This window comes from Paroedura picta, chromosome 13, assembly GCF_049243985.1.
Source record: "Paroedura picta isolate Pp20150507F chromosome 13, Ppicta_v3.0, whole genome shotgun sequence".
NCBI lineage: Eukaryota > Metazoa > Chordata > Lepidosauria > Squamata > Gekkonidae > Paroedura > Paroedura picta.
In genome coordinates, this window is record NC_135381.1 from 4,156,205 (window position 1) to 4,172,588 (window position 16,384).

Genomic DNA, 16,384 nt, shown 5'->3' on the forward strand with positions numbered 1-16,384 from the left:
TGTGGCAGAATACTAAAGGGAGCCACAGGCTTCAGGGAATCCATTCCCACGAGCCAATCACCAGCTTGGGAGTCATCTGACCATAACCTGCCATGCATCTAAATATCAATTTTAAGGATTTGACAAACGGGACTGCCCTTCCTCTTCCAGTCCATAGGGTGCCTGGCTAAAGACTGGAGAGGATATTTTGGGTCCCCTGCTTGGCTTTTCCTACCAAACAGTGAGGTTTCCCTTTTTTTGGTTTCCAGGCTGTTTGTCCACAGAACAATGCTCTAATGGGCTATTTCATACCCGCTGCCTCCCGCCAGAGATGACAGGGGTGAGACAAGGCAGCTGGAAAGGGTGATATAAAAATAGCAGCAGGAGGAAGAATGAGAAAGCTCATGGATGGGGATGACGGGAGGTTTGGGGCCTTCCTGGAGAAGCGGGGCTCGAAACGCAGAAATTCTCTCTTGAAAATGTTTCATGACATTCTTGACAAAGGGGCAGAATTCAGGCTCGGGCGGTTGTCAGATCTTGGCAGCTCTCAGAGGCTGGAAGAAGAGAGAGAGTGAGTGTGTGAGAGAGAGGCATTATATCTAGGTTTCCCAGGTTCACTCATCCAGGCGGAAGTCCCCTGCGTTCCGGATGCACCTCACCCCGAAATTCCCCTCCAAAACTTACCCCAAATCAGAAAACGCTGCGTTTTAATGTGACACGAACTCCCAGAACTTATGTGGACATATTGGGGTTGTGGGGGGGGGGACGCTTTGCTATCTGGGTTAGGGTTCAACTCCTTTGGGCAGTGAAAAGTGGGGGATAAAAAAACAACTCTTCTTCTTCTATCTTTGCAAGAGCCACTTTGAGTTAGACTTGGATGACCCAGAAGGGACTCGTCCAAGTTGACTCCCTGGACCTGCTCCAACCCTCTACCCCAGGGGTAGTCAAACTGCGGCCCTCCAGATGTCCATGGACTACAATTCCCAGAAGCCCCTGCCAGCGAATGCTGGCAGGGGCTTCTGGGAAATGTAGTCCATGGACATCTGGAGGGCCGCAGTTTGACTACCCCTGCTCTACCCTATTCAACCCAGCTTGCTTTAGTGCCACCTGAGAATGCAGCAAGGGGTTCGAAGGAGGGCGAGGCGCCATGGGCAGCCTTCAGCCAGGGGCTCAATTTCCCTTCCCCAAGGGGGGTGCTTCCTCCCAAGGCGGATCTGACCCTAAGTAGATATGCCCCATCGAAACCCCGAGTCTGGCTCTTGCAGGCCCCTTTTTACAGTCCCAGTTTGAAGGCTGCATTCTGGAGAGGCCCTGGGAGAGCTTTTGGAGAGGAGAAACGGGAAGGGAACTTCTTCTGACGCTAACTTGGCAAGGCGGGGAGAGAAATCTGTGTCCTTCAACGATGCCAAAATCCGGAGAGGTTTGCTGTTCGGAGGGCTCGGAGCAAACGGCGATCCAGCGGGAGAAGCGGTGTCAGCAACTCTCCCGGGCTGCCCGGCTGGGCCGGCGTCGCCTTGTCAGCACCCTTGGATGGACACGGAACACGCTTGGCTGTCCTCCTGGCCGGGGGGCCTCAGAGCGTGCCGTCGGCTCGAGCAGATGGGGGTGTCAGCGCTGATTGGATCTGGCCTCTCACAGAGACCGGGCGCAAGGAGCCAAGATGACACAGCAGCTGCCAAGCGGAGAAAGAGAAAGAGTCGTGTCCCCCGCGAATCCATGTCATTGAAACGCTTCATGGGACGGGCAAATCCTGCCACTATTCAAGGGAATTCTCTCTCCCCATTGCTATGGACGGTGTCCTGCCACCAGGGAGGCTTGGGTCTGCAGGGAGGGCCTTGCGGTGGGACGAGAGCTCGGACTGGGGTGAGCGGTCCGTTGTGGAAAACAGGTCCCTGCCAGAGCTGGCTGCTGAGTAAGGCCAGGTGAAACCCGATTAGCCTCAGGGATGGACCACTCCCCCCCCCCCCGTTCCAGTTTCCTTTTGATGTTTGTTTATCTTTGCAGCAAGGGCTTTGGTATTGTGCCTCTTGATCTTTCTCGCATGCTGCTTTGTGGATGCATCGACAGCTTTGCAGAGGGCAGAAATGATGCCCAGATGGCAACTAATCGTTCTTGTGATTTGCGCAAGGCAGAAATGAAGCTTGGGATGGAGGTTTAGAGGGACAAAGGAAGGAAAGGCTCAAAACTTGGTTTGGTCTTTTCCCTGCTGCTCTGTTAGGTGTAGTACTACCTCCAGGCCCGTTGTGGCGCTGTAGCAGAGAGCAGAAGAGCTGGTGTCACAGTGTGGCAGAATGCCTACGAGGCCAGCCTGAGCCTTGGCTGATTTCAGGATCTCGGGTTCCTTTGTGCAAGCATTTGGCGTTGCGGAGTTTTTTGTCCTCTCTTGTGTGATAGGGATCCAACTAATCTGGCAGATCACATCTTAAAAACCCACATGGTCTAAAAACAACCCGGCCCTGATCTGGATAGGCCCGGCTAGTCAGATATCACCAGATCTATGAAGCTAAGCAAGCTTCACCCTGGTTACTGTTTGGAGGGGATACCACCGAGGAACTCCTCTTAGCTTGAAAACACTATGGGATCTCAGGGAAAACAATGGCAAGGGTCAGGCCCAGGTTAGGCAATGCCCAGAGCTACAAGTCCAAAGAGGGATCCAGGAGATGGATTAAGGAATTCTCGTGTGAGAGGAACCTTGACGCACCCACTGTAACGAAGGCTTGGGACAAAGCCCTCCTTCCAATTTTTGTGTTTCCTTGCCTGTCTGGGGCACACGGTTATTCCTATCCGGAGGCAGTCTTACGAGACTGCTTTTCCACTCCAAAGAGAGCTTTCCTCGCTGCAATCGACCCGAGAGCCAGCTATGCGGGAATGACCCTTACCCCGCGCAATTGGATCGTTTATAAACATTCCGTGACATCCCATTCGGGGTTCTGACTTGACTGGGAAACATTCGGTGATTTCGCATCCGACCTGCAGCTGCCCCTATGCTGCCACGGATGAGAAAACCCCCTTGATTCATCTCCGTTGTTCCCTCTGGCACAGAACAGCCAAGGGAAGGATCAGGCCAAAGCTGTGGCTCTTTTCTCCCAGGGCAGGAGGAAGAGGCGGAGGAAGCTGGTCTCGCCCATTGCAAGCGCTCGGAGCTCCCCCCCCCCCCAATCCCTCATTAAGAGGCAGATCGATGAACTCGGCCTCGCCTACCTCCACCTTCAAAGCGGCATCTTGCGGGTTGCGCAGCATGCCGGGTTTTAATTCCCATTAAATATTTAAAGAACACCTTCCCCCCTCCCGGCTATGCATGGAACAATTTGTCTTGCAAGGCTGTTTGCCTAACCGGCGATTGTTAACAACCTGGGGTAGGGGGTAGGGGGTGCTGATGGGCTTCTGGCAGACGCCTCCGAAGCCAGCAGAGTCATGGGGGGGGGAGAGAAGGGATTAGAATCTGCGTGGGGAGGACTGGATCAAGAAGCAAAGGAGAACTGCTCGAGGGGGGGGGGAGGCCCTCTCTGGGAGACCTGGGGATCCCCCGGAACTACAGCTCATCTCTAGACTACAGAGATGAGTCCCCCTGGAGAAAAGGGCTGCTTGGGGGGGTGGGCTTTAGGGCATTGTACCCCAATGAGGTCCCTGCCCTCCCTAGGCTCAATGCCCAAGTCTTCCGGAGCTTCCCAACCTGTTTCTGGCCACCCTACCTCCCTATACTTTGCCGATGGCCAGGGGAGATTGGGGGTGGGGTTTAAATGAGCAAAGGGGACTAGAGTGCCAGGCTGCGCAAAAGAGCAAGTTAGTTTTATTAAGGAGACAAAGAACTTTGCTTAGGAAGAAGAGAGAAGAGAGACCTAACTAACTGTCTAACTGTTGCTTGCGACGTTCTTCTGTTCCAGGGGCAAGCAGGGAGGGAGCGGACTCGGAGGGGCGGGAAGTCTGCAGTTGAGCCAATTGGGACCCAGGAGGATATTATTGGGAATATATCGGGAAGCTCCTGATCTAATTATGCTAAATTCATATATCCCCTGAGGTCCCCTGGGGGATATTCTTCATATGCCGTTGCATCATGCACATAGCTTGCTCTGCATACAGAGCTTGCTGATCCCAACAGGTTGTACAGAATCGGAACACGGGCCCGTCAGGGTCTGCCTTGACAAGTCAAATTAGCAGCAGGTTAGTCGGTGGCCAGGGGGACCCGGCCACCCCACCTAGGAGAGATCCCCCCTCCCAGGAGGAAAGAGCTCCAAGTGGGCTAGGGGGAGACCTGGGTTTGGATCTGGGCCATGGAGTTCAGTAGCTGACCTCAAGCCAGTCGGGACTTCTCAGTCTACTTGACCTCGCAGGGCTGTTGTGATGTTAAAATGGGAAGGATAGTAGATCCTCCTCCCCCCAATTGTTTTTCGGAAGAAAGAGCAGGATGCAAAACACGCTGGCTAGGAAAAGAGACTGCAGACCGGGTTCCAAAGGGAGTTTATTTTCACTCCTCCTTTATTTACCATTTCCCATCCAGAATATTAGCTCTCAAAGCTGTTCAAAGCAAACACAGGCGTCCGTTGAAGCAGGAGCCAGCATGGCGGTGATGGTGGTGCTTCCGGCGTTGGACTAGGATCTGGGAGACCCAGGTTCGAATCCCCGCTTGTGGCATGGAAGCTCTCTTGGGGACTGTGGGCTGGTCACTATTTCCCCACTTCATCCACCTCGCAGGGTGGGCGTGAAGATAAAACGGAGGAGAGGAAAGTGACCTAAGCCCACTTTTGTGTTTCTGTTGGGGAGAAAGGTGGGACATGTATGGAGTCAATAACATACTTGACAAAAGTAGAATGAGCCCGGTAACAGAGAGGGGAGGTTGATTGATTGATTGATTAATTGAATGATTGATTGATTGATTGATTGATTGATTGATTGATTGATTGATTGATTGAATGAATGAATGAATGAATGAATGAATGAATGAATGATGTCCCTTGAGAATCGGGTTTCCAGGGAGGTATGGGTCCAGGCCTGACTGGGACAAAGTACCAAGCCATTTCCTCTGCCCCCTGGCACTGATGGAGGGTATTTGGCCAGCTATGTGACTGTGGTTTAGTCACGATCCTCTCAGAGCTGTTCTTGCAGGGCAGTTCTGTTAGAGCTCTCTCAGCCTCACTTACCTGGAGATTTGTGGAGGTGGAACTTGAGAAGGGTGCAGTTTGGGGGAGGGAACTTTGGTGAGCTTTAATGCCATGGCATTCACCTTCCAAGGGGTCTGTTTTCTCCAGAGGAATTGATCCCAAGTTGTAATCCCAAGGGATCTCCCACTGCTACCTGAAGCTTGGCAGTATCTAAATTTAAAGTATTGAAATCCCGGGAAATGTGTGGCGGATGCCAAGATGCCTCCAGGAGCACTCGGGGTGTGTGTATGAGAGGGAGTCACAGTTCTCTTAGAGCTCCTTGAGCCCCAACTACCTCACAGGGTATCTCATTGTCTGGAGACGGACAAAGACTCAGCTCTTCTTCTTCTTCTTCTTCTTCTTCTTCTTCTTCTTCTTCTTCTTCTTCTTCTTCTTCTTCTTCTTCTTCTTCTTACCTACCTTGCAGGGCTGTTATGTGGACACAATGGGCCCCGGGGGAGTTGTGTCTGCCTGCTCAAAGGAGTATAAAAGGGTGATTGACAGATGCGACAAGGTTTGCATGCTCTGAGCCCCCCCCCCCCCCCGCCTCCTGTTTTCTCCTCTGACATCTTCCTGCCTGTGGTTCCCTTGCAGAATTAAGGCTGCGCCAGGGATGAAGATAACAGACCTTCGTGTCAACAATCCCGACCAGTGGGGAGTTCAACAAGACGTAGACAATGGGAGGACTCAGACCACCGCCACCGTTGTGTGTGAACGCATCGATCCAAACGCGGAGGGCAGGTAAGCAAACTCAAGCAAACTCAAGCTGTGAGTCTGGATTGTTCTTTCTCGCCGTTTGTCAGCTCTCGACAAAGAGGCTGTTCCTTTGCACATTCCCTGATATTGCCGTGGCTGAAATCTTACTGTGTGTTGCGTGTTTTGGACCGAGATACGAGATTGACCTTCACATCAGCTCCTGCCCTGTCAGCAGCTCAACCAGGGTCCTCACAGCAACACCACCGAGGTCCCACATCCGGCCTGTTCTCCCCCAACTACAGTGGTTGCCAGTCGAATTCCGGATCAGGCTAAAGCTTGTAGTGGGGAGCTTTATGCTCCACCACCACCAACCGGCTAATGGTCCCTGGCCCTAAAGAAGCCCGCCTGGCCTCGACCAGGGCCAGAGCCTTCTCTCTCCTGGACCCCACTTGGTGGAATGAACTCCTGGAGGAGATCAGGGCCCTGATGGAGTTAAAACAGTTCCAGAGGGCCTGCAAAAGGGAGCTCTTCCCCCAGGCATTTGGTTGAGACCAGGCGTAACCAACAACATCTGCAGGGCCCCTGCCCCCTCCCTCCCAGAAATCCATCCATGTGTTCTGCCCCTGGACCTTTTTTGCACTGTTTGCACTGTTACAATTATCAGTTAATAGTATTAGTATTATGGTTATCTATATGTTATGGCTTGCTTCTTGCATTGTTTTCTACGTTTTATGTAAACCGCCCTGAGCCCCTGGGGGGGGTGGTGGTATACAAATATAATAAATAAATATAATAAACAAACCAACCAGCTTTCCCTTGCCTTCATAGCCGTTCCACTGAGAGTCGGAACTCCACTGAGCTCCCCTTGGCTTCCGGATGCTCTGTGACATCACAGCAGCCCGGCCAATGGTTGTTGTGTATGGGGAAAAAAGTTAAACCGGCGGGGGGTGGGGGGAGGCCAGCAGTGAAAATGTCCTGCCTCCTCTTGGGCCCACGAGCAAGTAAAAATGGCGCCTGGAAAATGGCCACTCTTGCGTGCAGGACAAGACAGGCAGCTGGAAGGTTTGCGTGCTATCAAATAACATCACGCACTAGCGAGATTCTTCCATTACCGCGCCATTGACCCAAGCTTCCATTTAGAGCTGCATGGAAGAAAAATCACATTAATAAAGAGGTATTGAGGTTAAAGGGAGAAAACTGTAATGTAATTTTCCTCCGGAGGGGGTGGAGGGGAAACAAAAATCTCCTTTAATTGAAGTGAAGGCAGTCCATTTTTTAAAAAGTTAGCTGGGAACCCGTCGAGAACGCTGAAAGTTTTTGCTAATCCGTGAAATTATACCTGTCACAGTAACTTAGTTTTTATTAACGCCGGTCCCTGCTTTGTGTCGAACTGCTAAATTATACCACAAGCAATAGATCACAAGTTAATTAATACTCGGCCCCTTTCCTTTGTGAGATTAGTTTTTAATATTTTTGGATTAATTAAAGGATGCAAATGGAAAACTCGGCAAAGATCCGTTCCAGATTTGCAAATAGTGCGGAGCTCTGAGTAAATATTTACCTTTGATCTTTCTTTTTAATGCGCTCTTCTGGTTGACGGTGCTGCACGTTTGGAAGGTTGAGCTGCTTTCTCTTTTTTGGGGGGGAAGTCAAGGGCTTTCTAGTCAGTTTTGGACCGAGAAACCTACCAAATTTACTCTCGTTCAGAGCTCCAGAGTTTCAGGAAAAGAGTTTCCAGATACTTTCTTTGTTAGATTCTTTAGCTCTGGGCAGCACGGAACGGCACGTAGAAAGTCCTGAGCTCAAAGCAGAGACTTTGTTGTCAAGCCCCACCCATCTAGCTGTTTCGCACCAGTGGAAGTGTCGGCGCTGTCTCCAAGGGCAGCCCACCGTCAAGCGGACTGCAGCAGTCCAGCCTCGACGACATTAGGGCTTCAGTATTTCAGCAGCTGTCGGAAGTGGTTTTGCAAGCTCCGCTTCGTGGGAGCACTCCAGGAGACTTCAGAGGAGATCTGTGCATGAAGAGACAGAATCAAGCACTCTCCTTAAATTTCCAAGATGGAAGTTAAGGGCACTCCAATTGCCTAGCGCCTTCCTTCCCTCCTTGTGGTCAGAGCTGCTTTTATTCTCTCTTGCGCTTGCCTGCCGTAAAAGTCTCAATGTACCCCACAGTCAGGCAAACAACGGCATTAGGCGGTAACGCGTTTATAAATCCCGTCTTTATTCCTTTCAGCCGGCCTTATCTTTTGGAACCCTTTTCAAATTTGCTTACTTTTAGAATCCTCCCTCCCTCTCCTCCCTCCCTCCTTCCCACCGTATTCTCCCTTATCGGTCCTCTTTTCATCTCAAGTCCTCCAATTTGCTCACACAAATGGAGTGTTCATTAAGATAATTTAAATGAAGACCTTTCCTCCTTTCCCGTGCACATGGTGCGCTGCGTCATTTTTCTCCGTCCCTGCTCGCTCGGCGCGTCCGTCTATTTATAAATTCCTTGCAAAAGACCTTATCGCCGTGGCTCAGAAGGTTGACATTATATTTCATTAGAAGCCCGTTTTTGTTCAGGGTTGGTTCAGTTCACAGACGAAAGCTCTTCTCAGGTTTCGGCACCGTTAGAAACACATCCCTGCCTTTGTTTCTTTGGCAGTCATGTGCGTGCCGTTCGCCGGCGTTGTGGCCGTTCTTTGACGCCGTCGTTTGGCAAAGCGCATTTTCTTTCCACCACCCCCTCGATATATAATTCCACGGCGTCGCAGAGAAATGACGGCCATGGTGGCTTACAAAAAGGGACTGTGTCGATTGCTGAAGCCCACCAGAGGGGTCAAACCCAAGGCAATGCAAGCAAATAAAGAGCTGGTTCATCTCCGGACGACAGAGGTCACCTTCCCCTGGAGAAAATGGCTGTTTCTCAGTTAGGGAGGCCGGCCTCCAGGTGGGAACTGGGCATCTCCTGGAATTCCAGCTCCTCTCCAGACTACAGAGGTCAGTTCCCCTGGATAAAAGGGCTGCTTCGCAGGTAGGGAGGCCAGCCTCCAGGTGGGGCTTGGGGATAACCTGGAATTCCAGCTCCTCTTCTGACTACAGAGGTCAGTTGCCCTGGAAGAAAAGGGCTGCTTTAGAAGGTGGACTCTTGGGCATTGGGCCCTGCTGATGTTTCTGTCCTCCCCAGACTCCATCCCCAATTTTCCAGGTGATTCCAAACCTGGAGCTGGCAAATCTTGCCCTCCCCTGCCAGTGGTCCAAGAGGAGCTCTTGTCTGCAGCCTGAGTCGAAGAAAGACCTCAGCAGGGTATAACGTCTTAGATGTTCACCTGCCCAAGCAGCCATTTTCTCCAGGGGAACTGATCTCTGTGGTCTTTTGGGTTAGTTGGTTGGTTCCTTCCTCTCTCCCCCCCTTCCTCTTTGTCCTCTGCTTTTCCACACCCCCCCTCCCCAGGCCAGGGAAATGCAAGTACCTGTGGGCGGTACATCAACTGTTGCCCGGCAACTTGAAGTGCACGAATGATTGCTATAGTAGCAGGCTGGGAACTCTTTGTTCCCTGGGTCGGCTCAAAACAAAAGCAGAGAGAAGGGGGAGATTTCAGGATGGGAAGAAGCAGGAGCCAGGCCCCAGAAATGGTTTCAAGTCACTGGAGAGTACAGCAAGGTCTTCTTTTTGTGGAAGTGGACGAGAAGAAGACCCCGGCAAAAGAGGTCCTAAAGTAGGGGTGGCCAAGCGGAGGCTCTCCAGATGTCTGTGCTCTACAGCAACCATGAGCCCCCCTGCCAAGGGCTCCCCAGGGCTCTCCAGGGACTGAGGTCTTGCACACCACCTGTTCACTGGGGATTCCGTGGATTGAGCCTGGGACTGAGCCATAACCTCTCTCCATGACTCACCGGGGACTCTCCAGCGCTCTAGAGCTCGCCTTTCACATCACTGTTCCCTTGCGCTTTTTCGCTGGAGGTGCTGGGGATAGAACTGGGGACCTTCCGCATGCCGAGCAGGGACTCTTCCATTGGGCCACTGCTCTCCCGACCATGGGTGGCTCATAGGAGTGTTGATGTTAGCCTAGTGTCTGGGAGACCCAGGTCCTGACCCCTGTTCCGACCGGGGATTCTGGGCCAGGAGAGCAAAGAAATTCCTGGCCATTTTGGAGGTGTTGTCTGGGAAAGGCGGGGTTAGGCAGGTGAAGGGGCATCAGCTGGGCATAGTGCCCAAAGCCCACCCAAAGCAGCTCTTATTTTCCAGGAGGACCCATTGTTTTAGTTTGAGAACCAGTTTACATATCCGGAGATCTGCAGGCTCTAGCTGGAGTCTGCGAACCCCCAGACTCATCCCACCCCGCTTCGGCCTTCCCGCCAGAACCAAGCAAAGGGTGTCCCTCTGCCCAGGTGCCCAAGCCCGGAAGGGGCAGGCGGCTCCAGCCAATGCCAGGCAGGCTGCCCAAACCCCACAGTCGGTGGGCACGGGCGTATTGCAAGCATGTGGGGTTATCCATCATTGTGCTCCAAACAGACCTGAGAATCATTTTCATTCCGGGCTGGGAAACACAGAAATAATGTGGTGGCTTCCTGCCGGGAATCTAATAGCCAGGTAACCACATGGAGCCCCACTAGCCAGACAGCCCTGAGTAACCCCCCCCACCCGCCCCCTCCTCCGCCTTATTTCGGGAGGCCAACTGCCGATTCAATAAAATCCCCAGCCGAGAGGGGTCATTGTGATTATTGACTGGTGTCATCCGAATAATTACCGCGTGGCTTGCCTTCCCTCGGCCTCTCCCCAAATAAAAAGCGGCACGGGGAGGGGTCGGCACTGTTCCTCCCCCCTCCCCTCTCGCCTCCCCTGAGCGATTTTACTTTTGAAAAGGAAATCGGCTTTGTTCTCTCGGTGCCAGCTTATTGGTAAGGAAAGGACTTTTGGGCCAAGGTGTAAAACTGGCAAGAGAAAGAGAGAGAGAGTCATAGCCCTTGGGTGTTCCAGCGGGGAACTCAGCAAAGTGAAAGAGGGCAATTGCATTTATTAGGCCTTTGGAGACGGTCAAGTTTGCCTTTGTAAGGGGGCCACCGCGCGTGGCTCACTTAAGGCCCTGTTTACCCCAGTTGTCCTTGGAAAGTCTCCTACGCAGTTATTCCACTCAAGATTAAATGCACCTCGATTCTTCTGCATTCATTGCGTCCAATTGATTCTGGTCCGTCCCTCCGGGGCAAGAGAGAACAACTCTGCTCCACCCTCTTCATGGCAGCCTTTTAAATACTCTAAGATGGTGATCAGATCCCCCCGCAGTCACCTTCTCTCCAGGCTAATCAGACCAAGCTCCCCCAACCTTTCCTCCTACGTCTTGGTCTCCAAACCCCTCACCATCTTTGTTGCCCTCCTCTGGACACGCTCCAGTTTGTCTACCTCCCTCTTCAACTGGGGTGCCCAAAACTGAACCCAGGACTCCAAGGGAGGCCGCACCAGAGCAGAGTAAACTGGTACCATCACCTCCCGTGATCTGGACATGATACTCCATTTGATACAGCCCAAAATCTCATTTGCCTTTTTAGCCACTGAATCACACTGTTGATTTATGTTCCATGTACGGTCTACTAGGACTCCTAGATCCTTTTCGCACATGCTACTGCCAAGACAAGTCTCCGCCATCCTATATTGGTGTAGATAGTTTTTCCCACCGAAATGCAGAACTTTACATTTGTCCCTATTTGAATTTCGTTTTATTCAGTTTTGCCCACTTCTTGAGCCTATCAAGATCATGGCCAGCGCCGAGTATTGGGGCCAATAATGATGCTCCGGAGTGATGGGTCCTCCGGCAGCCAGCTGGCAGGGGCTCATGGGAATTGTAGTCCATGGAGAGCCATAGTGTCACCACCTCTTCTTTAGGGGAAACACATGGGATTTGTGGCAGGAAGTGCAAAGTGGGGATTCGAAGCTGAGCGTAGGCAGGTTGGACTAGATGACCCTCGAGGTCCCTTCCAGCTTGACGTTTCTGTGAGGGTCCAACGTGGCTACATTCGCCCAGGCCTGGTGGCTTTGGTGCTGCAGGCCGAACAATTTCCGGAACGTCTTGTTTATCGTTTTTGGCTTTTTTAATGAGATGCATTTGGGCGCCGGGGAGGGCGGAATGACATTTCACATGCAAATCTGAATGCTGGCGTAACAGTGGCGAGGCTTTTTAATTTCAGGCTAGGTTAATTTGCATCAATAAGGGCTCTTTTAAAGAAGATAGCGGCGGGGGAGCCTGGGGTGGGAGCAAGCTCCAAAAGTTCCCGGTGAAACATGGCTGTTGTCGCTAACTCCCTGGGAGCTCACAAGCCCTGGCGCGGCAGGTATGACCAAAAGTGAGGGGCTTGGGCTGGGGGTTATCATTCCTGTTGAACCAGAGAGCCACAGGGAGCTGCTGTCAGGTCAACAATGGGCCGGGCAGAACATCTGTGGAACATCTGCGGCTACTGGAGCACCTCACGCCACCTTACACTGAGCCAGATGGTGGGTCAGTCCAGCAGGTCGATGTTCCTTAGAGAAGCTGCTGACCTTGAAAAGGGGACAATTCCACTTGCGTTCCCCATCGCTGGCCAATCGCAGAGATACGAATACAGATTTGCGATAGGAGAAAGGGAGTGACAGGTTAGGCCAGGGGTAGTCAAACTGCGGCCCTCCAGATGTCCATGGACTACAATTCCCAGGAGCCCTTGCCAGCATTCGCTGGCGAATGCTGGCAAAGGCTCCTGGGAATTGTAGTCCATGGACATCTGGAGGGCCGCAGTTTGACTACCCCTGGGTTAGGCCATTCAAAGATCTCATACCCCGGTTTTCACTACCCGGAGGAGTCTCAAAGAGGTTTACTTTCGCCTTCTTTTCCTCATCCTGCAGTAAACACAGTGAGAGACCCCATCTTCAAGCAGCAGCTGGATAGATCCTTATCCTGGATGCTGGAGGCTGATCCTGCTTAGAGCAGGGGGTGGGACTAGATGGCCTGCATGGCCCCTTCCCACTCAAGGAGTCTATGATTCTATACACTGTGAGGTCACTTGGGCTGAGAGAGCCCTGAGAGAACTGGGACTGGCCCAAGGTCACCCAGCTGGATGCAGAAAGAGGAGGAGCGGTGCTCCAGATTAGAGTCTGCTGCTCTTCACCAACACCACACTGGCTCATTTAAGGACATGAGTGATGCTCCTGGAAGGGGGCAGAGAAGAAGACTGGCTACAGAGGTCTTTCTGTGATGCTTCTCTCCCCCGCACCCAATCCAGAATAAATTTCCCAGAGCAAGTACAAATGTCTTCAACAAGTCGCCTTTATAAAGTGGACCTCGTTTAGTTTTTGGACACAAAGTTTGCTGCCAACTGTCAGTGTCCTTTCTCCCGCGGGATGCTGTTTCACCTGCCAGCAGCAGGGCTGCCAGTCTCCAGGAGAGGCCTGGAGATCTCCCGGAATGACCCCTGATCTCCCAACGACAGAGAACCTTTCCCCTTGAGAACATGGCCGCTTCGGAGGGCGGACTCCACAGCTTGGTCCCCTTCTGAGATCTCTCCCCAAGCCCCACTCCCAAATATCCAGTGGGACGGTTGCACCCGTGCTTTCTCCTCATTGCGGGATCACGGTGGCAGCGGTGGCGGAGAGGAACCGGATCCGCAGGCAGGAGCCGCACGTGCACCCTCCTGTCTTGCAGCCGCTGCCGTCGGGATGCCGCTCGTCAATCGTGGCTAATTGATATCTTGCAAATGAGTAATCTCTTCCGAGGAAGAACCGAGGGGAGAAATGACAGCAGGAGGAGCTCTTAATAACAGGTGTTCGACTAGAGGAAGGAGAGAGAGAACCAAAACGAGGAGGGTGATTTCTCCCCACCCCTCTCCAACCTCCCATTCCCACTGCTATTTATCTGTTGCCGCTGGTGTCGAGAGATTATTGTGCCCAAATTCAAGCTGGTTCTTCTGGCACTTGTGTGGAAGAAGTGCCATTTAAAACCCCCAAATTTGTACGCCTCCCTTTTCCCACCGTGGGGATCCCTCCCCTTTTCATTCTGGCTAATCTCCCAGCCACACTGGCTCTAGGTTGGCTTCCGAGAATGTCAGGATCTAGGAGCCCAGGTCTGCTTAGGACCCCCGACCCCAAGGAAACAAAACTGTTCTCGACCAGGGCCTTTTCAGTCCTGGCCCCGGCCTGGTGGATCACGTGGCCTGAAGAGATCGGGGCCCTACAGGATCCCCAACCATTCCAGAGGGCCTGTCAAACTGAGCTGTCCCACCAGGACCCTGGTGGAGGCCAGAAGAAAAACATCTAGGCCTCCCTGCTGGAAAGCCATCCGTTTTAAGCGCTCTGAGCCCAAAGGGCAGTATAGAAATCCATCCATCCACCTACCCACCCACCCACCCACCCATCCATCCATCCATCCATCCATCCATCCATCCATCCATCCATCCATCCATCCATCCATCCATTCATTCATTGAACTGCCCTGCTTTTAATGACCCAGTTATGTGTCTGGGGCTCAAGGTCACCCAGCAAACTTCCAGGGCAGACTGGGAATTTGAACTCGGGTCTCTCGGATGTCAGCCTGCAGCTCTAACCACCATGTTGGCTTTGAGACGGGCTTGTGTGGTTCAGCGGCCTGAGTGCCTGGCTAGGGTTGGGGGAGGCCTGGTTTTGAATCCTCCTTTTTTCCTGGACAGATTGGGTGGGTGACCTCTCTCTTCCCTGAACCTACCTCATGGGGCTATTGTGAGGATCGATTGTGTGGGGAAATGGGTCCAAGTTACTTGGAGTAAGTTTTTTAAAAAAGCCTCCCTGGTAAACTTGTCTGTTCCCTTTCATCTTTATGAAGAAGAAGACGAAGAATTGGCTTTCATACCCTGCTTTTCACTGCCCGAGGGAGTCTCAAAGTGACTTGCACTCACCTTCCCTTACTCTGTCCACAACAGGTAGGTGAGGCTGAGAGAGCTCTGAGAGAACAGCTGTAACAGGACTGTGCCTAGCCTAAGGTCACCTAGCTGGCTGCATGCAAATGAGCGGGGCAGCAAGCCCACTTCTCCAGATTAGAGCCCACCGCTCTTAACCACTGCACCAAGCTGCTTCTGCAGTTTGTTTTCATATTCCCCACGGCAGGGTAGGCGCACGTCCTTCTCTGAAGCATTTGCCCAGCTCCATGCCCAGCAGGGATGGCAGCCTTTGGACTCTGGTGTTGAAAAGAGAGCAAATGTTTCTAAATTGCTTTGCTCCCCAAAAGGAGAGATCCGGAGTCGGAGAGCATCTTAGATGTTTAGTTTATCGATGTCATGCTTTTGTAGCTCAGGCCTCCGGTTTATACCTCGGCGAGAGCCGAGTTCAGACGCTTGCTTCCCAATCAATGCATTAATGCGCAAAATGCTAACAGCCAGTTTATGAGGCCTTTTGCCAGCATTTCAGGCCTTTCGTGGCAGGAGAAGCTGCGGACCAGATTGCCGCGTCGCATTGAAGGCCTCGTGTTGATTTATTTGGGGTTCCACTGGTGCCAAATATGTAATAAAAAACAGCCCGGCATGAACTTTGCATGCGTTAACGTGGCCTGTTTGGCATTTCCCCAAGCATCTCTCGTGTGCTTTTTTAAAAGAATAAAAGCTTTGATTTAGAAGGTAATGCTCAAAGGGCCATAAAACAAAAAAACAGGACGTAAATATCAGCAAAATTAGCCGTTAATGGATCAAAAGAGTATTTTTAACAGCCTTTCATTAGCAAGAACGGTTGCAGGTTGTGACTGGATTGCATAAAACTATTCGAGGAAGGAACACAAGTGAGGAAAGAGAGAAGATTTGCTTTTTATACCCTGATTTTGACCACTTGAAGGAGACTTAAAGCCCTGAAACATTTTTCAGGCTTCAGGAAACCCCAGAAGAGCTGTGATCGTGCAGAATGTGGTTGGGAAGCAGAGCTGTGGACACGCCCACCTGGGGCCCCTCTCCTTCCTACCCCCTCCAGGCCCATCACTGGCCATTTTGAGAGGAGGTTGGGTGGGTTGACGTGATCATATATGGGCATATTGCCTGATAAATGTTTACCAAATTTTAAAAATATATGAAAAATTAATTCGCTCCCACCCATTTGAGAAACTCTTCCAGGGCCATCAAGAAACCTCAGGGCTTCACAAAACCCTGCCCTATAGGGTAGCCCAATGTTGGCTGTGACTTGAAGGTACTTCATATACATTGTTATCACCTTTCACACTTTTATTTGTATTAAATGTAAATATAGAGACAAAGCCTGCATTAAAAAACACATAGGGACTTTGTACTGCTAGGCCATTTTTGCAGAAGAGAAAGTGGGGGTTTAAAGAGACTCTCAGTCCCTTTAAACCTTTTTGTTCCATCCATGAACCACCATGAATTGAAAAGTTTGTGGGAGCTCGTGACGGCTCGGGGCAAAAATTCATCACGAGCTTTGCTTTGTGGTCCGGCTCGTGCCCCTCCCAAGTTCTGAAATTGTGCTAGGTGTTTCTTTCTTCCAGTTACGGAACGACCTCCTGCAGGGCTTGGCTGTGTAAAAGCTGGCACTTTGAGGCACTTGTCTCGATGGTGTGCCTCTGCCTGCTCTGAATGTCAAGAGAAGGAAATAAATTATTCCCGTT

General features: G+C 51.7%; 1 protein-coding gene across 1 annotated transcript in view; it reads left to right on the forward strand.

The window, feature by feature from the left end:
* Positions 1 to 16,384, forward strand: part of TMEM132B (transmembrane protein 132B) — a 218,965-nt gene that overhangs the window by 99,741 nt on the left and 102,840 nt on the right. The window contains exon 3 of the mRNA XM_077308304.1: positions 5,712 to 5,858. Within this exon, the coding sequence (XP_077164419.1) occupies positions 5,712 to 5,858 (147 nt within the window). The remainder of the gene's footprint in view (positions 1 to 5,711; positions 5,859 to 16,384) is intronic.